This window comes from Osmia bicornis, chromosome 16, assembly GCF_907164935.1.
Source record: "Osmia bicornis bicornis chromosome 16, iOsmBic2.1, whole genome shotgun sequence".
NCBI classification, from domain to species: domain Eukaryota; kingdom Metazoa; phylum Arthropoda; class Insecta; order Hymenoptera; family Megachilidae; genus Osmia; species Osmia bicornis.
In genome coordinates this window covers 4,891,186-4,918,692 of record NC_060231.1, presented here as the reverse complement: position 1 = coordinate 4,918,692, position 27,507 = coordinate 4,891,186, and the positions used below count along the sequence as shown (strand labels likewise).

At 39.7% G+C, this 27,507-nt stretch overlaps 1 protein-coding gene across 8 annotated transcripts in view; it reads left to right on the top strand.

Annotated features, from left to right (window-relative positions):
- Positions 1 to 27,507, top strand: part of LOC114871505 — a 191,234-nt gene that overhangs the window by 142,750 nt on the left and 20,977 nt on the right. For all 8 annotated transcript variants that reach the window (XR_003788583.2, XM_029177478.2, XM_029177477.2 and 5 more), the window contains 4 exons: positions 20,751 to 20,818; positions 20,892 to 21,152; positions 21,663 to 21,884; positions 25,615 to 25,855. Coding sequence is in view for 7 of the 8 variants with exons in the window: in XM_029177478.2 (XP_029033311.2) it covers positions 20,751 to 20,818; positions 20,892 to 21,152; positions 21,663 to 21,884; positions 25,615 to 25,855 (792 nt within the window). In the remaining variant the exon portion in view is untranslated. The remainder of the gene's footprint in view (positions 1 to 20,750; positions 20,819 to 20,891; positions 21,153 to 21,662; positions 21,885 to 25,614; positions 25,856 to 27,507) is intronic.

The following is a 27,507-nucleotide window of genomic DNA, read 5'->3' as shown; positions in this document are numbered from 1 at the left end:
AAGTATACTATTTGAACGTAATTACAATCAGTCCAAATCGAAAATAAAATGGTGGACACGACACAAAATGGCGGCACGAATGAGTTGTATTGGTCGAACGAAGGTCCGAAAACAAATTGAATCTAACGTTGCGTAAATACCAGCATAGTGGCCACGGTACTTTTTAATCGATAAATAATTATTACGAAGCTGAAGCCTCAATCGCTCGTCATTACGTTGGATTATCGGTAACCATTAATCGACGCTCGGGTACTGTGTATTACGCACCCCGACGCCAAAGCATCAGTGTCGTTATCAGAAACAATCAAGCCGGCTGGAAGTTAATGGTGACGGAAAAACGACACTTTCTGGCTAATCATTTCCTCGTAAATAACAGGAGTACCAATATTAATTTGTTAACTAACGAGAAATTTTTATGACATTTTTCTAAAATACTTTTTCTAAAAGACTTTTTACTATAGCAGAATAAAAAGAAATCAATTTTGAATTTTTAGGTTATGTTCAATTTTATTGGTTATCTTTTTTAACTATCCAGCTCGTGTATCGCCAAACAACAAAATACAATTATTTTATACAAATAAATGTTAGCCTCGTCTGAACAAACGTAAACATTGTTTGTCACGGTAATTTGCAACCAGGGAATCTACATATGTAATCATTTACAAACATGTTGATTACAATTGTGGTACAACCGGCGCATTCTAAAACACGATTGAAATACGGGAAAGCAGAGAATTGTACGTTGAAATCAATTGAAGGTTTTGGTAGAGGGGTTTCGATGTATCTCAAACGCAGCCACGAAAGCTCCGGCCACGATCCGATGGGCACTATGTACCAGCACCCCATAGGTAGATATCGATTATCCCGTAGCGTCGTTAACGAGGCGTCGCGATGCTCAGGTGCCGAGATTACGTTACACTTTAGCCCTGTCTTTAACCGCCTGCTACCCAATGTTGTATAATCGAATGGACACGACTGTTGCGAATGAATTTCTTCTCAATTAACTCGATGGATCTTGATAGTATTAATCAATTAGAAGTTTGATTTTATTTGAATTAGGTTATGTTGCGTTTAGGTTAGGTTCTTTCTCGTTTTAATTTGGAAAACGTTGTGGAAGTTTATAAAGGTATCAATCTCGTTCGAAATATGCCAAAGAACAACGAAATCAGCAATTTTTGAATTTTATGCAACGCTCGCTTTTTCATCACGTCGATAAATCATGACGTGCACATTTCGTACCGTTAATCATTTATTCAGTGCGGGACGACAAACATTTCATCTCATTTCTCAGTTTTATTTTGGCATTTTTTCAATATTTCAGTTGCAACAATGTTTTATTACGCGGTCTGTTTTTATTAACGTTCTCAAAATGTGATGTAATTTTACTTTCGAGGTTTATGAAACATTTATTAACAGTGAACATTATATAATAAAAAGTGTTTCTGTATTTTCAAAAGTGTGAATTTACTTTTGAATGAGAATTCCCTTTCTGAACCACGAAAGTTCATCCTAACCTCAATTTTCAGTCACGTGATTTCGATTTTCACTTGGTGAGAACTTCATTATAACCAAAGCAGGAGCTTCCCAATGTTTCCTAATAAAAGGCTGGTCACAAGAGACGGGCGTCGAACCGTAGGAACGGGTTATAGGCTCGAACGAAGCCAGGAATATGGAGTTGGTAACGAGAAAAAAAAAAAAAAAAAAAAAAGAGGAAAAAAGAGTTATATTGCCTTTGCGTTTGCGACGAGGCCACGCGACGCCAGCATATGAATAATATCCTGTCGGCCAGCCGGGAATTTCCTCTCGCCTTTTCCTACGCGATCCTCCTCGTCGACGGAGAGGATCCGCTGATTGGATTCGAATTGAAGGGAAAGTTTATCTGTCCGTCGACGCGCGTTACTTCCGGGAATCATTTCGGTTTCCAACCGAACTAGAACCGACCGGAAATGGTAATGACGTCTCGCGTTCTCCGCCGTGATGGATATACTTTATTATGGAATTGTCAGCTGGCTCAATGAGATCCAGCCCTTCCCTCTGCTTGAAATACGATTCCGCTGTCGAAGTTGGATCGCAAAGCAGATTTTCGGCATGCTCGAGGGTTGAGGAATATTGTCGATGGATATTTTATCTCTGTGCTGGTTTTCTCTGCTTTTTAAGCTATACTATCCTGCATTTTTCACATCCTCTTTTCTCTTTCGGAAAATTATGCTGTAGGAAATATATTTATTGTTGAAGGAAATTTATTAATTTCTTTTCATATAAAATATTTTCAATCTTTTTTGAACCTATCTCATTTTTATCGAACTATCTTCCCCGTAATTCCCTTGGAAAGTTTAAAACAGTGTCTCGCATAATTACCGAAAGCAGTGCAACACGTTTCCGCCCGAACTCGCTTGGTCGATCGGTTTACCCGACGCTGCCTGGCTCGAGACAATGAACAATGGAGACGAGCGAGCGGATCCGCATAACTGAGAACGCCTGCCGCCGAGAGGATCCAGCGTGAAAGATGAAATTCGAGGCGTTGGCGCGCGTTGCGGCCACAAAAGAGAAGCGGAAGAACAGACGCGAAGCTATTTACCAGGAGCGTCGCGAGTCGTCGTCTAGCCGGCAAGAAAGCTTCAAGTTATAGATGCTCGCGGGTAGAAAGGCTAGATAAGAAACGAACGTAGAAATATAGAGTAACGACCGAGACGTTTCTCCGCGAAGGAAAAGAAACGATCGTAGAATCCTTTTCCCTCCTTTCCCGGCTCGATACTATCCAATCTTTCTTGAATGATTCACGACGATTGGCTTTATCGATCGTTTTGTTCTTGTACGCCAGGGCGATGGTTTTAAATTTGTTCGGTGTCTACTGGCAATTAGCGACACCTGAGATTTATCAGTGACGCTGCTTGCCTGTTACCGGTCGATCATGATTTGTTAGGTCGTTGCAACCGTTCTATCGACTATTAATTAGGCTTGATTGCTAATTAGCGAGACCGGTGCTTTATTTTGACCTGTCTAGTTATCGGTTTTGCTAATTGTACGGCTGGCGCAGAACAGCTACGCGTTTGGTCATTTAACGATGGATCATTGTTCGTTTTATGATCATTTGTGCTAGATCTACAATTCTTTTATGGTTTCGATCTAATCATTTCAATTATGCCACGGTGGAAGTGTTAATTCTACGATCTGTATCTGTATCAAATTTATAGGTTATGTGGTAAATTTATTTATTAAAATCTATGCAAAAATTTCATCAGTAATTGAAAATTAAACAAGTCCCGCGGAAAGAAATCGAACATAACCTCTTAATCGATCGGTTAACATAAATTGTCCGCCGTGTTGAATAGGTCCAGATTAAAGAGTAGGTGAAAAATCCGCGCGAGATGCTGAAATCTTCAACCGCCAGGTCACGACCTTAATTTTTTCTCTTGTAGCCTTGCCGCTTCCTCTTTGTCCGCTTTTGAGCCACGGAAATGGCCGCCGTGTGTCGTTGCGGAGAAACGAGCTGCATGAATAAATAAAAGATGGCCGGAGAGAGAATGAGTCGGGAAAAGAGGGCGGGAAATCGAGGCTAGGACGAGTTAGGCCAGGAAAACTTATCTAATCAATCAACCCGGCTGATCAAGCTTTCATTGATCGTGGTAATCCATCAGGATATCGAACTGATACAAACAGCGTTCCAACCGGATATACCTGGATACCCTCCAGTTCTCGCGTTAATTATTTTTCGTTGAAGGATGCAATGAGGTGTTGAGAAGATGTATTTTTCCTGCTCGGGCTGTTTGTGGTTATTGATCACCAACGGTATTCAAATTTGGTTCATCAAGAATTCTAGGTTAGGTTTCAGTTTTCTGATGGATTGTTTGCAATGGCACTTAACTTAGGAACATTTATATTTGAATATTAAAGACGGGTCTACAAAGAGCAACGTTCATCCGATTAATTCGAAATGCATAAACAAAGGAGACACCCAAAAGGCACTTCCTAGGAACATAAAACAGTTCTTACAGCGATGCCAACCTCCTTGATCGAAAAGCACCAAGGCGCGCTGGCTCAATCTACGTTTTAATCATTTCGTTTTGGGACAAAGGGTTGAAAGGACGTGCAAATTGTCAGAGCAATGCTAAATAATTGCGATGAGGAATTATCTGAAAGATTGTTTTCTTTTGTTATAAATTATCTAGTAAATTGAATGCATTTAAAGTTCTTGCTTTGGTGTTTCATGATCGTTGATATAAGAGTTTCGTATTATTTTCTGATTAGATCGCGTTATTAAAAGTGATCGTTTAAAGCTTAATCACGTTTGTTTCAATTTTCGTTTCCACGATTAAAAAGGACGTTTATTGGTGGCTCACGTGTTTCGTTTCGCAAGCACCACTCCACCGAGTCTCCGATCCAATTAACGATGAAACTGATTCCATTCTCGAAAGTGTCCTCGATCCTCGAAATTGTAATTTCGTTTCGTTTGCCCTCGATCTGAGACTTCGCTTAGCAATATTTCACGCGTTTCGATTATTCGAATTACGTGCGCGAAAAAGCGCTTGGAACGTTCGACCGTTGAAACGCTATTAAACGTCGTCGCAATTAAAAGTTAATGAGCATCGCTTTTTCCCGTCGTACAATGTAAATTACGTTAATCAATACTTTCCGTTCGTATGATACGGGAATTCTCGAAATTGATTCGTACCATTCATTTCCAGACCTGGAATCGTTTAATTTTCACGCCTTTGTAACCTATACAGGTTATTTAAAATCGTATTTCTCTTATTCATTCATTTTCTTTACTGACACTTTTGATGCATTTATATTTATAATATATTTTATGAATTGCAAGAGTTAGATTAGAATTTCAGGTTGGGTTAGAATTTAAAATTAGGTTAGAGTTTATGGATAATTTGGAACAGAAAGACATCAAACAGAATTGAAATCACTAATTTTTTTTGTAAAAAAGATCAAAATTTTTTGACAAGTGTCTTTCTACCCTACTTGTAGTCAATTTTTATGTCCCTCTCTTTCATTTTCCAGTTCTAACAGTTTTCAGTTTTTTATTGGAGTTTAAGTAGGCCGAGCAGAATCGTTCTTTCTCATTCTACAGATTTATTTCAATTTCTTCGGAACATTGGGCTTCTTTGGTTTCTTTACGAGGAAAATAATCGTTTGTAACGGTGGACGGAGCAAGGAAGATAATTCCTCGAACTTTAAACCTCCCCGGCGTTTTTCCTCGCGCCGATGATGGACCCACCGCGAGTAGAAAACTACCTGTAATTACCCTCACCCCCTCTGGGTACATTTTTCTACGGTGGAACAGCAATATCTCTTCGCCAGAAGAAACTCGCCAGCGGGCAATAAATGTGATCGTTTAAATCGTTGAATTGATGGAATGAAAAAAAAGCAATCCCCATCAGACGAGAGTAATTTGATCTCAAAATACTGCTTTTATAAGACCATTCATCAATCTTATTTATATTTCAATATCAAACACCATCCCTTAATAAGAGAACTTCTTATCCAGAGGGGTCAGACAAAGAAAAGTACCATCAGACAATTAAATAGCCCTCCAGAAATAGTGTTTCTTTAGTGTGACACAGTTTCCTTGGGTTCATCGACCTCTATATGGCATCTGATCAACTCTCCATCAACCCCCACATCAAACCTCCATCGACCTCCATGAACCATAAAGTATCAATACTCAGGAGATCGTTTCGAAAGAGCAAAATGTAGGAAAAGTTTCATCCCCTCTGCTGACATCTTCATTTCCGGCTGCGTTAACGGTCCACGCAACCACCTCCACCACCATCGACGAGCTTCTCACCCTGAGGCTTCGTTGCAGCAGCAACGGTATGGCCGTTCTGAATGGCGAATGGTCGGATGGTGGGCCTCGACAAATAGAGACAATTAAGCGGCTAATATGAGATGCCCTGCCGTGTGCGTCGCTCCCACGGGTATACCGGACGTGTGTGCGGACGAAAGAGGGGGGGGGGGGGGGGCAGGGGTGGTCGCAACAATGCTATGCCACTACAAACACCACCAGGGAAAACCAACAATGCACGCGACCCACTAGACCCCATCTACCTCGTTAAAGCCCTGCCTCCTTCTTTCCTCTTGATCTCTGAATCGTGATCTTCTCTTGATCCTTCGGGTCAGATTCAGCCCCGACAATTCGGGAATTTCTGTCTTTGATGCGGTGATCCTTTTGCGTGCTTCTGATACGATCGCTTGAGGTATTCAAGTTTAGGTATGTTTGGACTTCTGAAGACAGGATTCTTGGGTATATTGGGACTGTTTAGCGGGTGTCCAGGATGTTGAATTGGGGTGTGAATGTTTGAAGGGACGTTGTAGGATTTATGATGGTGTTCCGTGTCTTGGAATTGGGGGAATGTTAATAGATGCGACCGAGGAGATGTTAATTGCAGCAGTAGGTGAGAAAATGTTTGCACGTAATTAGGTATTCAATTAGGTAACGAATGGTAATCGGAATAAACAAAAGAAAAAGTAATATCTGGCAAGTATTTAGCGTCGTATGTTTTTTCCCTACATTTCGGACATGGGAAAATAAAGCGTACCAAACACTGTGTACACACGACTCGTCCACCCACCCTTAAACGATCCGTGTGTATTTAGGGTAACTCTCGAAACGAAACGATTCAGGGTGGACAGGGGTGATCGTGACGGTGCATACGCTCTTGAAATCGCGTTAAATAGGCAGATGGAAGGGTGAAATAACGTTGCGATTATTGTTCTGCAATATTATTTATTTTACAATATGGCAATTGTTCCCATTCATAATTTTCATATTACTTAATTAAAAGAAAAAAATGTCCATAGGTCCATTGGGTCCTCGCATCCTCTGTCTTCCTCCTCCACCCTCGTTTTCATCAAACTTATCACCCTGTCTTTCGAGGCATGTTTTCTTCCACCAATTTCCATCGACTATATTCGAAAAAAAGAAAGAAATTCCATTTCACTGAATCCAGCCAGTTGGAGAAGCGATTCCTCTTTCACGTCGCCTAGACCCATTCACCGTTCGCCATTGACGTGTTCGAAATTCCGAGCGCGTTGAAAATTGCTCGCGAAAACGCGCGCGGTCGCATTCACCGGCGACTTTTCTTTTCGAAACGGTAACCGCGTTACCGGCAATACTTCCGGCCCGACTCACCTATTCGATTATCGATTTCTTTCATTTTATTTTTAAGTGACGCCTCCGCAACCGCGCGGGCGCACACATACACAGGCTCGATGGTAACTCGTTTGCGCGGGAGAAAATTCAGGTGCTCCGCGGGAATTTCCAAAGCGAAAGAGTCCTTCTTTCTGCAAGAGAGAAAAAAGAAGTAGATCGGGGCGAAGGAAAACGGTTCGGGTACTTTAATGGAGAACGTTCGAACATGGCGGGTGGAAAATAAGCAGCCTGGATATCCTTGCGGCGGTGTGGATGCTTTTGCATTGAAACCCAACACTTTTTGCTCGTTTTACGCTCGTTCCAGCTCGAGGAGAAGCCCTCGTGAGGATCGACACTGAGCGATGCGAAAACTCGCGCTTGTAAAGGTGAACGTTTCTCACTGGAAATACCCCCTGTATTCTTGAATTTTTCGACCTCTGGACGGCTCGGTACTCCTTTAATTCCTTGAATACTTTTCAGCATTTGCGGTCGGTCAAAAGGTTAAAAGGTTAGGAATTTTCACGAGAGTTATTCAAGGACGAACAGCTAACAAGTTGGTTGTAACAGCAGTCGAGTAGAAAGGATTAAAAGTTTCAAATCCCTTGTGTGATTTTAAATCATTCTATATAGTCAAATTTATGCGCATATTATATTATTTTTATGGAGCGTAATGTGATAGAATTCAGTAGTATAAGTTAGCATATAGTCGGGCGACAGACTGCGACGGAATCCAGTAGTATATATCAGCGTATGATCAGACGAATCCGAATTTCTTAACATTCTACCATAGCTGAGTTATTTTTGAAGTCGTTTCGAATGAAATTTTGCAAAATTAATAAGAAATTTTTAATTGCTCGAAATTTCGAAAGGAATTTGGTTTGATATTCTCTGTTCGTTAGACTGTTTCTCGCAACACAAGATCCGTCCAACTTTCAAGAAGGTTGAAACGCTTAAAGGCAGTTGTACGAAAGAAAATATTCAATTTCAAGTCTTTGCAGGATTTCATTATCGGACGGAAGAAAATATCAAAGGTATTCTTCCTGGTACCTTTGAGTATTCGAGCTGTCGGAATGAAGCTTGAACTCTTTCGTAGCGGTGAAACTCTAAACTTGCTGCACCAGAAATCCCCTTCTCTCATTCTTGATCTAATTTGCATTCTCGGTTTCTTTTTACCGTTTGAAAAGTGTCGCTAATTGAATCCAGCAGCTTCCGGTGTATTCTTTGAGCGATCATTAAAGTGGTAAGCAAGTAACGGACCTGTTAATGTGCGAGGCTTAGAAAATGAAATTTTTTTCAAATTAAATTAAAATTCCCGCTATTCGAAGGTTAAAGAATTCATCATATTTTTCTGGAAGAAGGCTAATTACATTTCATTTGGAGTGCTTGGAGTCGATAAAGCGTCAAGATAAAAAAGAAAAGTAAATTTTGTTAAGATTCCTCTGCTCTCCCTCGAACAGAAGCACCACGGACTTCATTAAACGAGTTTAATTCTTAATAAAGAATAATTCGTTCATGAAGAAATCGATGAATTAAAAGGGACGGCCAGGACATTCGTCATAATTATTTCTTCGGTTCGTTCCAAGCTTTCGCTCAACTTCCTTCATCAATTTGTCAGTCAACCTTTAATTTCTTCATTTTCTCCCGTCTCCTCCTTTGTGTCCTCTTTTTTGTTCGTTCCTGAGAAAAACACGGGAAGACGTTGGAGAAGAAAATCTCGTAACCTGCTAAGGGGAAAGGAAAATCGGATATCACGTTTCTCTTTCGTGCCACGCGAACAGCTTTTCAAAATGGACGCCTGATAGCACCCTGAAGGGACACCTTTTAATTCAGCAACACTCGTGATACTCGATTACAGCAGCCAACAGCCGGTTGGCATCCAGATTAAACGAGTTTAATCCGTGTTGTTTGTTCCGACTTGAAAGACTATAGTAAAAAGACGCTTTGGTGGATAATCGGATCATATATTCGGTATATGCAGTTGCTACACGAAAAAATATTGGTATTATTGTTTGTTACATGCACAAAAAGAAAATAATCATGAATTTTTCAACTGTAAGAATGACCCTTTAGAATACACAGTACCGACCACCCTATAGAAATAACACGAATTTCAATTTGTCAATACTCTGGAACTATCCGTAGGATTCGTTCCCAGTAGCCACGATTTCAATTAATTCACCAGATAGCCGAAAATATCTTCAATCAACGCGTAGCCGGAGGCAAGAGCTTTACAAAAGATTCCACGGTCGGGGACCAGCTAATTAAACAATCGACTGGAAAGGGGATGCGCCAGGATGCACAACGAATTCCCATCGTGCGTGTTGTGCCGAAACCCTCGGGGCGACGATATCATCGAAGCTGATCGAGATACAGCCTTGAGCGCAGCTGAAACAGACAAATAACGAAGAGCAAAGACGCGGCACGCTGGATCCGGCTAAATCAATCGCCTGAAGGCGTCGAAAAAATTCAGCCTTTTCGTACGTTGCTTAGCTGCCGTGCGGTAACTACGTGAACGTCTGTTTTCAGATGAAATTTCGCAGAAAAATTGGGTTCAGGTAGGAGACAGCAGAATACTGAAGCATTTGGCAATCTTATTTGATGGTAACTTTTATATTGCAACGTTATTTTAGGTCTTCTGTGTGTAATTTTCAGTTAATTTTAATTGCACAACTCATCAAGTACTTAAAATTAACTTAATCTAAAGCTAATAGGTAGAGTGTTCGGGGATTATAACTCTGTTAGTATTTTTAGGGGATAAAGATTTAATATTGCAATTTCATAATATGTGGGATTTACTGATACATAAACAGTTTTAATAAATGATGTTGTAGGACAAAGAACGTGGAGGTTTCGAATTTAATTGCTAATCTAATAGTTTCATTGTAAACCGCGCAATAAGCAAGCAGAGTGTTCTCGTTGATATCACCATGTTCTAAATGATTACGAATCTCGAGGAATTCTGGGAATGCTGCATTTAGGCGACGTTGTTCCCGAAGGAGGGCCTGTCCCTGCCCTTTCAAACGCTCCGCAACCCTTCAAATGCTCACGGAGGGGTGGTTCACGTGGCGTCTTGAATCGTGTACAGGTCCGTTGGGAGATATCCCCGATATTCTGTTCTCTACCTACAGCTGTATGTCCATGCTTAAGTCACCGACCGATTTAAGCGAAATAATAGATCGATAATCAGGTCAGTTAAGTGCCAAGATTGCCTTTGATTGCATTCAAAATTCATTAATCACTGATTGATTAATTTGATATAATTATTGTAGTTCGATTTCCGAGTTCTTCAAACTTTGAAGCTCGTAGAGACGTGTTTATTTTAAAGAAATTATTATTCATTCATAATATGTAATAATTAATCTGTTGGGTCGTCGTTCTCTTCTACTTCATGAAACTTTTCTGCAATTTCGACTGGTTAGCTATATAAGGCTTGTAACGAGTTGCGCCGAGAGGATATAATAAAACTCGGGGCAAAATTAGTCCGTCAAAGGTGGCGGAAGGGGGGAGGCTTTTAATTGGGATCCCATCGGGGCCCCTCGACCTCGTTAATAGATTCTTTTTTTTTTCTCTGGAAGTTTGTAACGGGATAACAACGTCGTGAAACGAGGCGTTTTCAAATTTGCAAAGGGACACCGTAACTGGTGGTCATATTAGATAAGAAAGAAAGGTACTTTTATCAGTATATGGTCCATTTCAAAAATGGTTCTCACAGTAGACAACTGTATCAGAAACATTTATAACAAATATTTTTATTCAACCAGCAGGTTTTGTTTAAAACATATCAAGAGTTTGTGCTGTTCTTTGTTTACTAAATTTATTATTGGAAATTTAGAAGATTAATATGTATTAACATGGTACTGATATGGAAAGTAAAATATATCAGTAACAAAAATGAAGAAATTTCAGTCGTCACTATACTCGGAAGATAAAGAAGATTACGCTCTGTATAACGCATTTTTTTTCAACTCGATAGCTCAATTGGTTCTCGAGATATGCGGCTTCAAAGTTTTACCGAAGTTAGCGTGAGTGTAGTGAGTAGCGAGTTAATACGGAAGTAGCGTGATTCGCTGAGTAACGCGCTAATGACTCAGCGCTTATCGCTGACTCACCGCGTGCGAGTGAGATGGGTATAGCGAAATATTAAAAATTACCCTTTGCTTTAAACGATCATATCTCGGAAACTAAAGGGCGTATTAGCGCACAATAAAAAGCATTTTAAAGAGGAAGCTTTTCCACTTCTAATGATATAAATAGTAATGCTCTATCGTTATGGATAATCATATTATATTGCCTCAAACTTTGCTATGTTTTAATAAGCTTCTCATAACGTCCTTTTTTTTATTGCGCATTCAAGCAAGTATTGAGGCTACTTATTAATCAGGAATGTGTATAGTTGTGTAAAATTCAATGCCCGAGATGTTAGAAGTGATGATTTAACTGATTTTGCACTATAGAAGAGGATTTAAACTTTCTGTAGTATTTGCAAAGTGAACGAAATAGAGATATGAAAAAATGAAAAGGGAAAAACAATTGTTCGATATTGCTTATCATATCAGGTGGAAAACGGGATTAAAAATCGAGTCGAGGGAAAACTAATTGTCCAACCGAAAAGGATTTCACGTTAAAGATTAAACGTTTTTTTCCGAGTGGAACCGCGATTTTTTTCCCATGATATTTTCCCGCCGAAATCCGTTGGTTTTCCCCTCTTTGTACTATTGACGTCTGCCCGTAAGCCGACCAGAGGGATCGTCGATGCTTTTCGGCGTGTTTTTTAAACTGCTAACAAATTGAATAGCGTAGAATTCAAATTCGAAACTTTCTGCATTTGCATGCCCGACTTTTTCCAATTGTGGAATCCTTGTTAAATATTTGTTTATTGAAACTGGACTTATTGTTATCTGTAAAACAAACATTATCCAATTTGAATAATTGAATCGAACAATGTTAAATTGTTGATAAATTCTTCTTCCTTTTTTTTTCAATAGTACCTGTTGATTTTGATGGAAATTATTGTTTATTTGTTTATTTATTTAAAGAGAGCGTGCGTGATAAATCCTTGAAGTAGATAGATCTACATCATTTTAAATAAAATTCCGTACGCTGACAGCTGTCAATAATGAAATACCTCAATGCCATGCCGTTCACACATGTGTGAATCAGCCTGAAATGGAAAACTTTAAATTATCCTTGCGAAATTTTACCGAAACGTTCGTTACGTATTCAGCCGACAAAAAAGTCTCACAGGTATGCGGCTCGATCATTTTTCCCGTTGAAAAACAGACAGGAAAATTCGTGCCCGATTCCAAATGTATCTCGTGTTTGTTCGAAACAATCCGAATTATTTCGATTTTGTGTACAAGCGGCCCTTTGTAACACGATAGCTTTTCGACGTTACAGCGCCGTCTGCGGCCGAAGCGTCGAATTTCCGAATTCTCTGCGCGCGTATCCAAGCGTTTTCCCTTCCCTTTCTCCCCTCTGCTCTTTCGATCATGAAATAAAATCACCAGCCGGAAGTCCGCTTCCCAGCAACAGATTTTTATTTGACCGATGACAAGATGGGAATTTTTGAAATGCAATCTGCGAAGAGTGAAAGAGCAGAAATTGGTTGAACCAGATGAAGAACTTTTGAGATAGATGGTATAAATTTTGGTATAGAATATCAATACTCAAATTATTAATAATTGTGAGTCATTCGGTACTCAATACTTGAGTACTAGACACTCATTACACTAAATTAATAATTGTAAGTCACTTTAGCAAATCTAAAATTCATTTCGATAAAAGTTAACGTAGTTTTCAAGGATTCTGAACTTGCGAATCTCGATTATTCTTAAAACGTCGTCGAGGGTTGAGCGAAGGAATTTCAAGAATTGAATAATCACCGGGAACAGTTCGTGCTCGGTCCATTGCACTTTACTCTAAATCATTTCAGCAACAATTTCCCCGGGAGGATATAATCGCGCTACGATTTTCACCATTGCATTTCACAGAAAGTTCGATCGGTGCTGTGCACGCGGCCATGCAAATTATTGCTGCTGGATATTAAACGCGTCACGAACCTTTATTGCTGGTTTCAAGAGGTTTAATTCACTCGACAGTATAAAAATTGATTTAAAACAGTACACGTGTTCAATAATTAAAGGGATATTCATCATTTTTGACGTTTAGTAGACGCTTGGATATTTTCTCTATTTAAATTTCTCCTTTTTTTATTCAGTTCAGTCGAATGAATTATTATACGAACGGATTCCAAAATAATATGACCTTTGGCTGAAAATTTTAAACATGGTACGAGTGATTGATTAAAATTAACAGTTGATTAAAAAAGATTCTACCACAGTTGAATGAATCGATTTTGTTCATATTTTATGGGTTCGAAGGAGTGTTGATATCTATGACGTGTATCATGGACGACTAAAAATGGAAAGGAGAGTTTTCTCGAGTATCTTGGGTCAGGCTAACCCAAATCAGAATTTAATGTGAGATGCAAATAACTAATGACATTTCTTGTCTGGTTTTACCATGTTTCTGTCGATGAATCTTTTAGTATTTGCAAAGTGATTTTGAGAATGTGGGACACTAGCTATGAATAGTTCTAAATCTTTTATTAAAGATTGAAATTAGAACAAAAGTTTGCTGCGTTATAAATTTTTTAATAAGGAAAATGTGAAATTAAACAATTCAGGAAAAGAAGAATTTTTGAAAGTATCATCAAAAATTGATTTTTAAATATAATTTACAACATTTGTAAATAAAGTAATTTAATACACTAAAAGAGGAATATGAAAGATAGAATATTTCATGAATATTTGATGAAACTTTTCAATATCCACGATTTTCCTATTTTCAACGATTATTCAGAAAATAATTATCTTCCTTCGCATTCGCACGTGTTTAATTTTCATTCACCAAGTACCTTTGGTCCGTGAATTTCTAGGGAATATCGCCGTATCCTCGCTATTCTCTAGTAAAATATTCCGGTTTACTGTAAATCGAGAGGTAGGAAAGGTAATGCATAAATAGTATCGATACAATATCGAGATAGAGCCCGGCCAGCCGGAATGCTGCTCGAAGCAGGAAACCCGACGAATTATGTATCGAACGTGCGAGATCTCGCTAGCATGAGCTACAACAATCCCCTTTTCTACAATGCTGCCAGCTACATACACCCACTAGTGGTTTACAAGCTATAAGCTCGTTAAAGTTTCATTCAAACGATGATTTAAGTAATCTTACTGATAAATTGAAAATCTCATTGTGAGTGCAATAGTGATATGTAGTATCATATAACTCAAAGCTACTGAAAGAATAATTGACTCAAGGTAACTTAATATTAGTGAACAAGTATTTAAGATAACTTAATGTAATGAAACTTATTATCACTAAAAAGTATTTAATTCAAGATAACTTAATGTAATGAAACTCATCACTAAAAAGTATTTAACTCAAGATAACTCAATGTAATGAAACTTATTATCACTAAAAAGTATTTAACTCAAGATAACTTAATGTAATCACTGAAGCTTATCATCAGTAAAAAGTATTTAACTTAATGTAATAAAACTTATTATCACTAAAAAGTATTTAACTTAAGATAACTTAATAGTACACAAATCTTAGATCGAGATCAAAGAAGAACGTGTACAGCCAAGAATATTCAGTATTCCTATAAAATGTTGGAGTAGTGTGTAAGCTAATAACCCGAGTTGTGTAAACATGTGATCCGTTTCTGATCCTCGAAACTACATAACGTTTCGTGATCCGAAATGTCTGGTTCGCACGTTGGTCGTTGATCGACGTGGTTCGCATTCTGTTCCCTGAACTCGTAGTCGATCCTGAAACTTCCGATAACATCGTAAACTACCGTGCAAAAGTTTCTGCCTCCACGCTCGCTTCGAAAACGGCCACGATGGAGTCGTCGTGGAAGTCAGAGATTCACGATTTTGTTACCGGATTATTTCTTCCCCGCGAGTTTCTCCGATAATGCGAGCACTGGCACTCGATATTCCTCTGGCTCTCGGCTCCTTTACACTCGTATCTCTAACCTGGTCCCTTATTTTTCGCCAGCTCTGCTTTCATCGCGATTACCTTTCATGCTGAAGGCAGATTTGCTTGCGGATCCGGGCCAGAGAAGTTGAAATAAATTCAAAGTTCGAAGTTCTAGATTTGAAATTTGAAAATTGAAATTCCTCGACGCACCCGGTGCGTCACATGATATTTATAAAGGAACATTTTTACGTTATCACTTTTTAACTCCTGCCAGGAGAGATAGGACACCCCGTACAACATCGACGGATTTATCTTTTTCAGTCACCCGCATTCCGTATTCATTGGCCTGTCGCGGATCAAGCGCCATCATCGCGCGAATCTCTCGCGTTCCCGGCTGCGCCGGCTGGCTTTCCGATCTCGCTTAAAATTTAATTCGAGCACAAAGCCTCGGGCTTTGTGGCGACTCACCGACCGTGATTGGTTGCCACCTAAGTTTAAGCTGGTCGGCTTTAGTTCCGCGTCGAAGAGCGTGCGTGGCGCAATGCGTAAGCTTCGCCCGACGCTCGTAATCCGACTTGAACGATAACTCCGCGTTGCGCGGGAATGCCTCGCTCGATGATGGATTTGTCGACAACAATGGATTTGGGAAAGAACGGCGAGGAAATTTGAAAGAATACAAATTTTCGAAAGGAGCCATCATCGTCGAGATATTTGCCATTGAAGTTCCCTAATATACTTGGTGTCCCTAAATTAAACAATTTTTTTTTTTTAATTTCTTATGTGCAATAATTTTAACTGATTGAATTTGTATTTTATTGATATTTTCGGGTGACGGATTCAGCTAATCAACCGTTGAAAATTTATTGCGATTGTTAACTACGGATATAATAAACAAGGTATACCATAATTAATCAATTAATATTAATTAAAATTGAATAATACGTAACAGATTGTTACATTTACCTGTATTTTGATATTGTATCTCTTCGAAACAATATAACGAAATAATTATTCATAACAATACCAATATGCATAAAGGACATTTTCAACAAATAAACGTCAACGAAAATGTATATTTTATACTTCACATATGATATTCAATGTCTTGTTTGAATTTCAGTCATATAAATTTAAATTTACGTTTAAAATATGAACAAATGGAAATTTCTTCATTTCATTTCACTTCAATTCTTTCCATTTTTCCAAACGTTTGCACTGTTGGAAAATTTTTATGGAAAATTTTGTTTCCAATAATGTTTAATGTTTATTATCTGCTCTACTGCTTTTAATGGCAGTAACAGTTATCGAATCGCCCCGTATAATACTCATCAAAACCATAGAATATTTAGTTCTTTCACCCCTAACATCAAACTCCTCGTATACATCAGCCATCAGCAAAATTCGATCCCCTAATCACTTTCCGCATTACGTGTCCAAACATCCTCGACCACATTCTCAAAATCCCATAAATATTCGATGAGCCAAATCGAGCCAGCCCCGTGGAACTTCTTCCCACGATGCTGACGCGTTGATAAACGTCTAGCCAGAACCTGGAAGAAAGGGAAGAAAAAAAAAGGAACTTGCTCGACAAGTTGTCAAGCAGACACCATCATAGCCCTGTTTGTATTGTCTAATAGCCGAATGGCGTGTAAGAGGGTGAGTTTGACCCCTTGCGTCCGCTCAGCCACCCTTGGTCGAATGGCAGACCCCGGGCGTCTCGTTCTCGGACATGGTTTATTGATTCCTAGCCTGCGTAAATACGCACCCGTGGTCCCTGCTAACGACGCCCACGAGGGCGTCGCGACGCGACAAATTATCGTGCACGATCGCGAGCCAACGTGTTTTAGCCGGCGATTTCGATGTTTCTGATCCCTGTGCGATGGCTCTGGTCACGTAAAAAGGTGTTCACGAGAATGGGGTGCTGATAAAAGGGGAGTTTACGATCTACAATGGCCCTTTTTTAGTTGTAACTTAGAATGGCTTCAACCCTGGAAGATTAGCTTTTAATTCTTCACACTTTTTCATTCGAATTTATAAACGAGGAATATTAATATAAATTCATCCGTGTTTTTGTAAATATTTAATTTAAAAAAGAAAAGGCAATTAAGGAGGTATTTAATTCTCTTAACAATTTAACAAGTACCATGGTAAAGAAGGTTAGAATGGAGGCACGGGATGTAAGGGAGGAGTTCTACTTCTCTTTTCATCCCCCATCCCACCCATAGTTCTATGGTGAGACGTTATTAACCCACGTGCTTCGACGAGGCATCGGAATTATTGAACGACCGTGACGAGAGGCGACTTTAGCGAAGAATCTCGTTAAAATGCGAATACTTGACTTGACGCGACCGATTTCTCTTAATGGCGAAGTAAATACGTCTACTCGATTTGATATACCTGCACCCAGGATGGCAACTAAATTCACGATCTCCATATTTTTCCTGCTGCAATTATTTTCAATATAAATTGTTACTGTAAGTGCTATTTATATTAATAATTTCTTGCCATGTTTGGGATCATTTTTACATTTCAAAATAATTGCCATATTTATAATGGGAGTAATAAATTAATAAAATTACCCAGATTTTTACGGACCGCAATGTAAACACTAATTTTTAACTCTCGGATGGCGGACCATGGAGAGAGCCATAATTTTAATTTAATTTTGTATTTCATATTATTCTAATTTTTAAAATTATGTTTGGGTCACGATTGACCCAGCCTCCCTCTTTCAAAGCGTACATCTTCAAAATCCACTGAATTTTCAATTTTCCCTAACAATAGAATAACAAAGATGAACAATTCTATGATGTAGGCAGAAAATTTAATTTTTATTTCATAAATTATGAATAAAAGCACGCCCAGGACACAACGTGGCGCGTGACTTAAATCATCCTCGAAATGTTGATTCATGGAACAATTTTCATCCCGTGCATCTTTTATGCTGATTAATTTAACAGACGAGCTCGTGTAATCCCAGCTGTGCGAAGAAAAATTTAAAGCATGCAGTATGTGCAGCATTGCAATAGTTTTTTTTTTTCCATCTCCTGAACGGACGTTCACAAATGCCATTTGTTTTAAAACTGTTGTAGCCACTGTCCTGTCGCGTTGCAGATGAAATGAATCATTTTTTGAAAGTTTCATACATGCTGACAGAGATTTATTCAATACATTATTATTCGACTAAATTAGAGAGTCGATTATTTATCAAAATCATGGTCCTACATTCTTTTTAAAGCATATTATTAATAATTATGATTTAATTTTTTACACCAGACAGGAGTTACATTTTGAATGAAATTATTTTGCTTGCAAGTACTGTGAAATTCGACCTTTGCGATTAATTTAAAGAATCATAAATAGCAGTAAAATGAAGTGACAAAATGAGCTATAGAATGACGAAATAAAAAAATGAAATAACAAACGTTCTACGGTACGAATTGTTCGGGGAAAAAGAGTTGTAGGACATTTTTCATCGGGAAATTTTTGCAGTGTAGCTTCCCTTGCTCGCAGTTATCAATCTGTCGATAACGGTGTTGTCATTACTCGTAGGTTGCAACGCGAGGACAGAGAATGAGCTGTCTCAGCGCGATCCTCGTGATTTATTTATGCGATTGCATCGAAAAACGTTCGTTGACCCGGCTACGTTGGCGGTTCTTTAATTTATTGACGATTGTTTATCCTGTTCCATCCTCCCGTTTTGTTTGCTAAATGTTAACTATCATTTCCATTTTATTTTACAACCTATTCGTGTCCTAACGTCGTTAGGTTCGCATTTTTCAATCGCGGCAAATAAACAAATAAAGAGCAGGCGATGGCAATTATCGTTGGAAAAGCATCTCCGAGCTCGTAAAGGTCGGCTCTGAACGATACAGGATCGTCTCGAGACGACAAGGGTGAAGCTCAAAGGATATCGCTGTGATGCTCTCAGGATCATCGAGAAACGATAAAGCAACGCTCCTTCGCAGCGTCCCGGCAATAATCCGGAAGTACGATCTATATCTACGAGATACCCGTTGCAAACAATATTCCGTACTATAAAATTGAACTTTCCTATAACTCGGACATTGGTACCCACTTTAGAATTGTGTACAATTGAATTTCTATCGGCTTTAATGATTTCTTGTTGAAGAAGATCGATCGTTGTATGTCCTATTATAAAGAAACTGATAAATATTTATCAGGATTTTTAAGGAGGAATATTTGTATAAACGTCCGACAGAAAATTCAGTGTCGCGACACTTTACACGGTCGACCTGGTTGTAGCTGGTCAGGTGCCATCGTCCAATCATCTGTGCAGCTGCATCATAGGCAATTATCGATATTTCCCCGTAACCTTCCGTCGGAATCGTTAATTTCTTCCAGTCAATTACGGCTAATTAACTGGCGCCAGAAGAGGACGAAGAACATCGTTTTGACTTTTAACGCAGCTTGTGAAATTGTAATAATATTCATCCGGAATGAATGTTATTAACGTGATTTCATTGCGAAGCAATATTAAGAATCGTTTCCTCGAGCTTCGATTCAGTTTCTGATTGATTCTAACCTATAAAGTGGGATTCTAACCTATAAAATAAAACTACCTTCGTTACGCATGCGCGAGGAGAATCTGAAAAGATTCCGAGGATGGTGTTCCATAGTTCTCTCGATACAACGTTCTATCCTCCATTAAAATAACGTTTTATTGCCGTATCTCTGAGAGCCAGGAACGATGCACGTCTTCCACGAAAAGCATCAAGGGTGGCGGGTATCTCGAAACCGGAAGAGCCGTACGATAAACCCGGTGGAGACGTTGTTGGAAACGAGCGATTTATAAATGTCACAGACTAGCAAATACATCTCTCTCTGTTTCTTTTATGAACCATGAACCGTTCGAAATATACACGTATACGTAGCATTTGCGTTCTGTAACGTCTCAATTCGTTGATGCCTCGGTCCCCACATATATATCACCGATATATTTGTCTTTCGAGCCCGCTTTTGTACTTTTCTGGCATCGATCTTGCGGTTTGAAAGCGTTTCAGCGTATTCAAATGACGAGTGACTGTCGATAACGAGAATGAAGAGGAATTTTTCCAGTAAATTTCAATTCGTACAAAGGAAGAAACTTTATTTTTAATTTTACAATTCATGAAGACATAGATAGATTGAAAAGAGAAATTGAGAGACGCAATAGCGACACTAGCATTTGTTGGATGGTGAAAAGGAGAGGGGAACGACGCGGGGAGGAGTTGCGTCCAAGTATTGTAGTATCGCGTAGCTACTTAAAACTTTTGGAGCTTGTCTTGTGTCCCTACTAGTTGGCACCTTGCTTACTTAGCTCGGCTCTGCAATTTCTACCTTTTCCCATGGTCGCCTCCCCTTCCTTGCCACCCTCATTCGATGTCTCAGTCTTGGTTACACCCTTCTCGGTGCCTGAAGGCGAAGTTTACCTTTGTTTCTGCCCGTCAACCAGGCATACTTCTCGGTTGGGGATCATCCTGGATGATAGCGATGCTTAGGCTACTGGCTTAATAATTGGGGGATGAAGAAGGTTGTTCGTGGATTCCTTTGAAAACACTTGATTTGTAACACTTGATGTAATTTAATTTTAATAACAATGTTTTCTTTTTTGCTTCAGAGAGGTCAAGTGCTATCGATGCATCGTGATGCACATGAAGCATCCGAATGTTCTTCAATATAAAGAGAGTGAGTACCTTATTTTGATATTAATTTCTGTCAAATTTAATTGGTCTAATCTGTATTGCAATTTTTCTTGCAGCTTATTGCACGATCGAGTCGCCAAAGCCGAGTCTGCCCTCGATGTGCAGCGAGCTGACCAGCGACGCGATTCTTATTTCACTGTTTCGCACGGGCGCAGCCCCGATGCCCTGTCCCTTCAAGGGACCCTTGGAATTCACCTACAGCCACGGCGAGGGGGAATGTAATTCACCACTGTCCACTGCTGAAACCTGCACCCAAGAGTCGCGATTGCTCCTTCGTTACCAGGCCTGCGCCAACGTTCTGTCTTCTGAAAGCGTTGGTGGGTACTTTTTGGCTTGTTCGCATATTACATAAAACCCTTTCGTGTATTGGAACCAAATGGTTGTTGGAAATTTCGTTTAGTCATATCGTCGTTAATTAACCCAACGCGAAGAATCTGCGACGGTCAATAAAGCTTCCGGTGATTCGATGAATGATTAACGATGTTATCGATCCCTCCGCTCGTTGTTATGGCTTGTCGAAACGATTTTCCGTAATTACTACACCGATATCGTTACGGTGGACAAGCGTGGCCGGAACGAAAATCCGCGTGTAATTCATTCTAACCGACGAGCCACGGTTTATTAACGGTTAGAATATTTCCGTCCATAATTTTCCGCAAGGCTCGGTCGGACGATTTACCCTTCGACCGTAATTGGAATCGTAATGAACCTGCGTGTAATTAGACGCCGATGATACCGACAGGAAGATTTGTCGATTCGTTTATTTTTATTATTATATTGATTGTTACATTGTAAAACTAACTTGAACTAACTGTTCCTTATTTTAGACGTGGAGCTAGAGTGTCTTGCCACGTGGAAAGAGGGCAGCACGCACAATTTAGTAGCACGGCTGCACAGCGCGCGAAAGACCAACGACGAGGACAGCTACAGATGCTTTATTTACGAACAAACTTCGAACAACTCGTGGAATTTGGCGCAGAGCGCTGACGCCTCTTGCACAGGATTGATCAGCGTCAAGGAGGCTGCCAAGACCTTTAAAATGAAACAGAGTGAGTACTTTTTGAATCTCTATTCTTCCGACTGTCGTATTTTCTTCAACCGTTCTAGGGAAGCAGTCTGAAATATAAAATTCCGAACGATATTTCATGAAGTGTACTAAAAGATTTTATTTCTGAATCTTAACACGCTCGTCAAAACTTTTCCAACGATCATAGGAGGAACGTGAAAATGATTATTGTAGAACGAACGATACCGCCATTTTGTTTATACTTTTGTGTAGTTTCATTATTAATTGCACAAGGTGTTAAATTTCTCGGAATCATGCTGTATAGTTGACCGGGACGATGAAAACCGCGAGAGGTGATAGGGACAGGCTCGAAGAACGAGAGCATGTAAACTATGACGGTGTCCATGGACCAGCAGATCGAATTCTTGCAGCGCATGCTATCGAGACCGACGTCGGGTACTTGGAATATTCCATGGTATCGCATACCTGCATATAACCTTATCAGATTGCGATGATTCTGGCGCTGCAGCCACGGTTAACCAAATTGAGGTGATGACCAGGCCTCTGTGAGCCACACCAGGCATTCTTGGGATTGATTTCGTCGAAACTCCCCGTAAATTTCTTTGACCACCCTTCCGATCAGCCTATCATGGAATTTTAGCTGGCTTCTTGGTAAAACGTTAACAGCTGCATCTGTGTATAAGGATTCTGTGGATTCTATGTAATAGGATTCAGGGTGCCTGGGTCCGGGGTTCAGGGAGCCACGATACGGGGGTCCAGGGTACCAAGGACCCAAGTGTCTAGGGTGCCAAGGCCTAGGATATAGGATCCAGGGTCTAGATTCCAGATTCCAGGGGTCCGGGAATCAGAGTCCAGAGTCTGCGGTATCCGCAGGCCCAAGGCCCAAGGCCCAAAGTGCGAGACCCAAATTATGAAATCCAGGTGTCCAAGGTACCAAGGACCCAAGTGTCCAAGGTGCCAAGGCCCAGTATATAGGATCCAGGGTCCAAAGTTTCAGGGTCTGGATTCCAGATTCCAGGGGTCCGGGAATCAGAGTCCAGAGTCTGCGGTATCCGCAGGCCCAAGGCCCAAAGTGCGAGACCCAAATTATGAAATCCAGGAGTCCAGGATACCAAGGACCTAAGTGTCCAGGGTGCCAAGGCCCAGGATCTAGGGTCTGGAGTTCAGAATCCGAGGATCTAGTGTCGAATTCCAGATTCCAGATTCCAGGGGTCCGGGGATCAGAGTCCAGGATGCGCAGGCCCAAATGATGAAATCCAAATCTCAGAATCCACAGTCCACAATCCCTTAAATCAGGATTCAGTACCCCCTACCATGTGGAAGGTTTGATTTAGACCTTGTTTAGGATCCAGAATCCAGATCCCAGGTACTAGTGTTCATAATCAAGGATCCACGGATCAGATGCAACAGTAATTACACCCTTACTGTCAACTCATGCGCAGCATACAGCTAGACTGTATCAATCCATTGTTTCTCCATATCATCAATTAGCTGCTTAATTGATCATCAGTATCAAATGTCCATTTCGTTCCACTGTTGCTGATTTCGTTCAAATGCATTTGTCTCATACCTGGAATCCTATAGACCTGGAAGCGTAGATACGAATAGACCGCTGGTATCAGATGGAGATGATCTTGTTGCTGGCTTTGTGGTAAACCGCATTCAGTTGGATATCCGGAATACATGACTGATTGCGCAATGCCGTTGCAAGCACACTAGGAGATTTATTTCCAGCGACATGTTAGCCAGACATTCGTGATGTTTTCTCAGTTTCGGATCAATAAACCCTTGGCGTTCATCGGAATGATGATTGCGATCGCAAGTGGTGCAATATTAATAGCAATCTTCGGATGCTTTCTACGCCCAATGTTAAGGATTTTAGGGGCTAGGACCCAGGTAAAGGAATTAAAAACTCCGAAAATTTTAAGTGCACATGGCCATTGTTTAAGCAGCTTAAGGATTTTTCCAACGCCACTATCGCACCATTGGACTCGAGTGTTTCGTTAACCTCGTTTCCCGGCGTTTCCATTTAAACTTTCCAGAAGGCAGATTAGCTCTGGAATCCCTATCCAGGCTTTTTCGTGACTCGGTGGAGTGAAGGGAACATTACTCACGCTGATGTCTCCTTCAACATTCCGATCTGATTCTGATCCGTCTAAGAAACAATATCACTCATTGACTTCCGCGAATGTAAATTGAGTCTTAAAAACATAACAAAGAATTTAAATACAACAATTTGAATTTCGAACATCGTTTAAGTTAGAAAAAAAAGCAACGTGTTGGACAGCAGAATGGAGGGAATGCAATAATCGTACACGAACGTGCACGATGCCCGTCGCCTGTAAACAGTTATCGCGTCGATGGTCGACTGCTCACAGCCATCAATCATTGTGCATGAATTAATGGACCGTTAAAAATGCACAGGCGTCGAAGTATGCAGTGTGCTGAACGTGTCGGCTAAAAGGCGGTCGATAATTCGATCCGACAACACGATCTGGGAATGTCTGTCCGCGTTACAACTTAACAACAATTTAATCTGATTTCGTTTTTATTATTTTCTGTTTGTAACATTTCAATTTATAATTGACAAAGAACGTGGGAACTTTGTTGCTCTGTCACTACAGATTGCATGTAATTATTTGTTTTATATTGCTGGGCAAAATATATTTGTATTTATCGATTGAAATCAGTGTCAATAACGTCTTTAATTCTTATAATTTCCATAGTAACAATTTCTTACTCGAATTCTGAGGAAAACTAAAAAGTTTCAGAAAACTTTTAACTATTTAAACGCATGTCGTTAATCATCTTCAGTTCGCATTAAAACAACCGGGAAACTTTAAACAACTGCAGAACTTCGAAAGCTCCCTTAACGCGAATAAACGTAAGCCTGTTATACGTTTAGCACGCCAACGATTCCTCGAACAAGAATTTCAATGTAACTCGATCCTTCGTCACGGCGGAACTGTCTTAATTAGACGCCGAGACTCGAAGGGAATGAGAGAAAAAAAAGTCGTGTAATTCATAGGATTCGTCGTAACGGATAGAAAATGGCAACGACAGTCGTACGATTAAATTTATATCCGTCCGGGGAGAAAAAATAAACGGGACAAGTTTACGCGTACTTTGGTTATCAGCTGACGGGACTTGGCGAACTCGAAGAGTCTGGAATGAGTTTCTGCTTGCATTATGCACTCGCGAAGCTTGGAATAACCGCCTTCGCGACGAAGTTATATTATTACGAGAGAGGAATAAAGCCTCGACTCACGAATACCCCCTTCTTCGACATCTAATCGTATTTAACTTCCGTCAGGGATCAAAAGTTATCGAACCGAATTTATAGTTTTTTATGCTACCATTCAATGCACCCTCGTTTGATCACAGACATTTCTAACAATCATGTGCAGAGTTATGTGAGTTTTTATATTCTATCAGAAAAATGGCGATATAGGGAAAGCAGGAATTTTTAAAATTCTAACTCTGCCTGTAATTATATTAAAAGTAATTTAGAAACATAATAATATAATTTTAAATTATTAAATATTATAATATTTGGAGGGGTGGGGGCACAGGCATGCATAGAAGAGGCCTTCCCCCTCCATCGTCATTCTCCCACGGAATGGTGGGGGTCTTGGGGAGGGGGGCACTCCCATTTTTCCTAGGGAAGCCTACCATGCTCGATACTGTATAATATTGTATAAATTATTCTTACGCCATTGTGCCATTTCTAATAGGTACCATTTCTGTTTCAGAAAATTCACCGAATCGTTGCACTTATCCCTCCTGGGTGGTGGCAAACAAGTCATGGGTGGCCCTGGATCCAATAACGTCGCGACTGCAGGCATCGCCTTACAACTTGACGATCCTTGATCGAAAGGAGACACGTCTGGTCTGTCATTCCGTGGTTTCCATCCACGATCGTCATTATCATCATCCCTTCAATCCTGACAAAGAGATGCAGGTGCAGTACGTGGCCAAAGCTACCCTCGATTGGTGAGTTCTTTCGTTCCATTGAAGAATTTGTTTATTAAATTCATTTGAATTATCAAAGTGGTACTTGTGAGAAAAGGAACGTTCAGTAGTAGAGCTTGGTTACTGGTCAGACATTTCCTGGAGGGCGAGGACTAATCTCTTCCCGGTTTCTCAGCAGTCGTGTTTCCTTCGTTTTTTCCTCGCGATGAAAGACTTAATGATGAGAATTCCTCGAGCAACCGGAAGTTACCTCCAGTATCTTCGTTCGGAGAAATTAGTTCTGAAAAACAGCTCCATTAATGGAGTCGTAATCAAGTTTCGTTAAGTTCGTGAAAAACTAAGGTCGTGTCTTAAATGTAAATGTACAGGTCTGTTTTAAATGCGACACAAATGAAACTTCTCTTTCAAAGAATTAAATAGAATATACTTATTAGAGTATTTATCTATTTAACGTAAATTGAGCGCGACTAAATATTACAAGGAAAAAGATTAATAACAATTTGTAGATTTTACAAAATCATTAAAAACGTGTTCTTCGATAGCGTGCAATTTCCTCGCCGCCATTTTCTTTCCTCTATCCGTCGGGAACATATGAATTCGCCGATGGCTGCCGCTGCAGGATATAAAGAATACCTGTCCTCGCTCCTTTCTCACGAGGATGGAAGGCGAGAGAAGAAACTCTTGCACGAAGCTTCTCATAAAATCGCGAGCTGGCGCGTAATCGCGGGTATATTAAAGCGCGAGAAGATCAGCCTGGAAGATTCGCGAAATAAGAAAGAAAAGACTTTCTTTTTGGACCCGAGCAAGTGATAGGTAACTGGTGTGCGATATGCATGCAGAAAAAACCATCTGAATGTCATCTTTCTTTATGCAAAGCTTATTAACATTCTCGGTATTAAAACAATATTAAATAAATTTAGATCGTACGTGCAATTTTTATTCGAAATATTTGTCAAGTTAATGAAACTGTAACACGAAAATGGTCATTACGTTTCAGCAGTGTATCGTTTTATGTAAACGGATGTTAATATTATCATTACAACAGCGGACAGAATATTCATTTGACGAAACACAGAGGAATACACTCGACATGCAAATTGATGATCTTCTTTATTTCAAAATCAACAATGATTTATTCATCCCGTAAATTGTTGCTCATTATACAACATAATTAATTTGGTTACAATACACGTAATTAATTCCAGCTGGAAGGAACGATTATATACGACACAAACATCATTACTGCGATTAGTCGATGGAGGAATTAATTAAACGTCGAATCGACAAACTTGACGACAAAAAAAAAAAAATTGGAGTCGGGGGTACCGTGCAACTTCGAAACTGTCGGGGAAAGGTTTTTCGTCAATTTAAATTGCAACGAAACCGGCTGGAAGTTCAACAAAACAGCTCCTTCGATTTTCATCTCATTTTCATGAAATTGAACCTCCTCTCAAAAAGATTTACTCCGTTCTTATTCTTTCAGAATAAAATAAAAATAAATTTAGCTAGATAATTACATATAGAAAACAAAATTATATTGATAACGAAATTTTCATCACTTTTCAAAGAAGAAATGTGCCAGAACTTAATTTTGAAAAGTGGCTCATTTGTTTGAATAATCAGACAGCTATTACTGGTGAACAAAAACACAAAGGATGTTTCATAACGAGCAT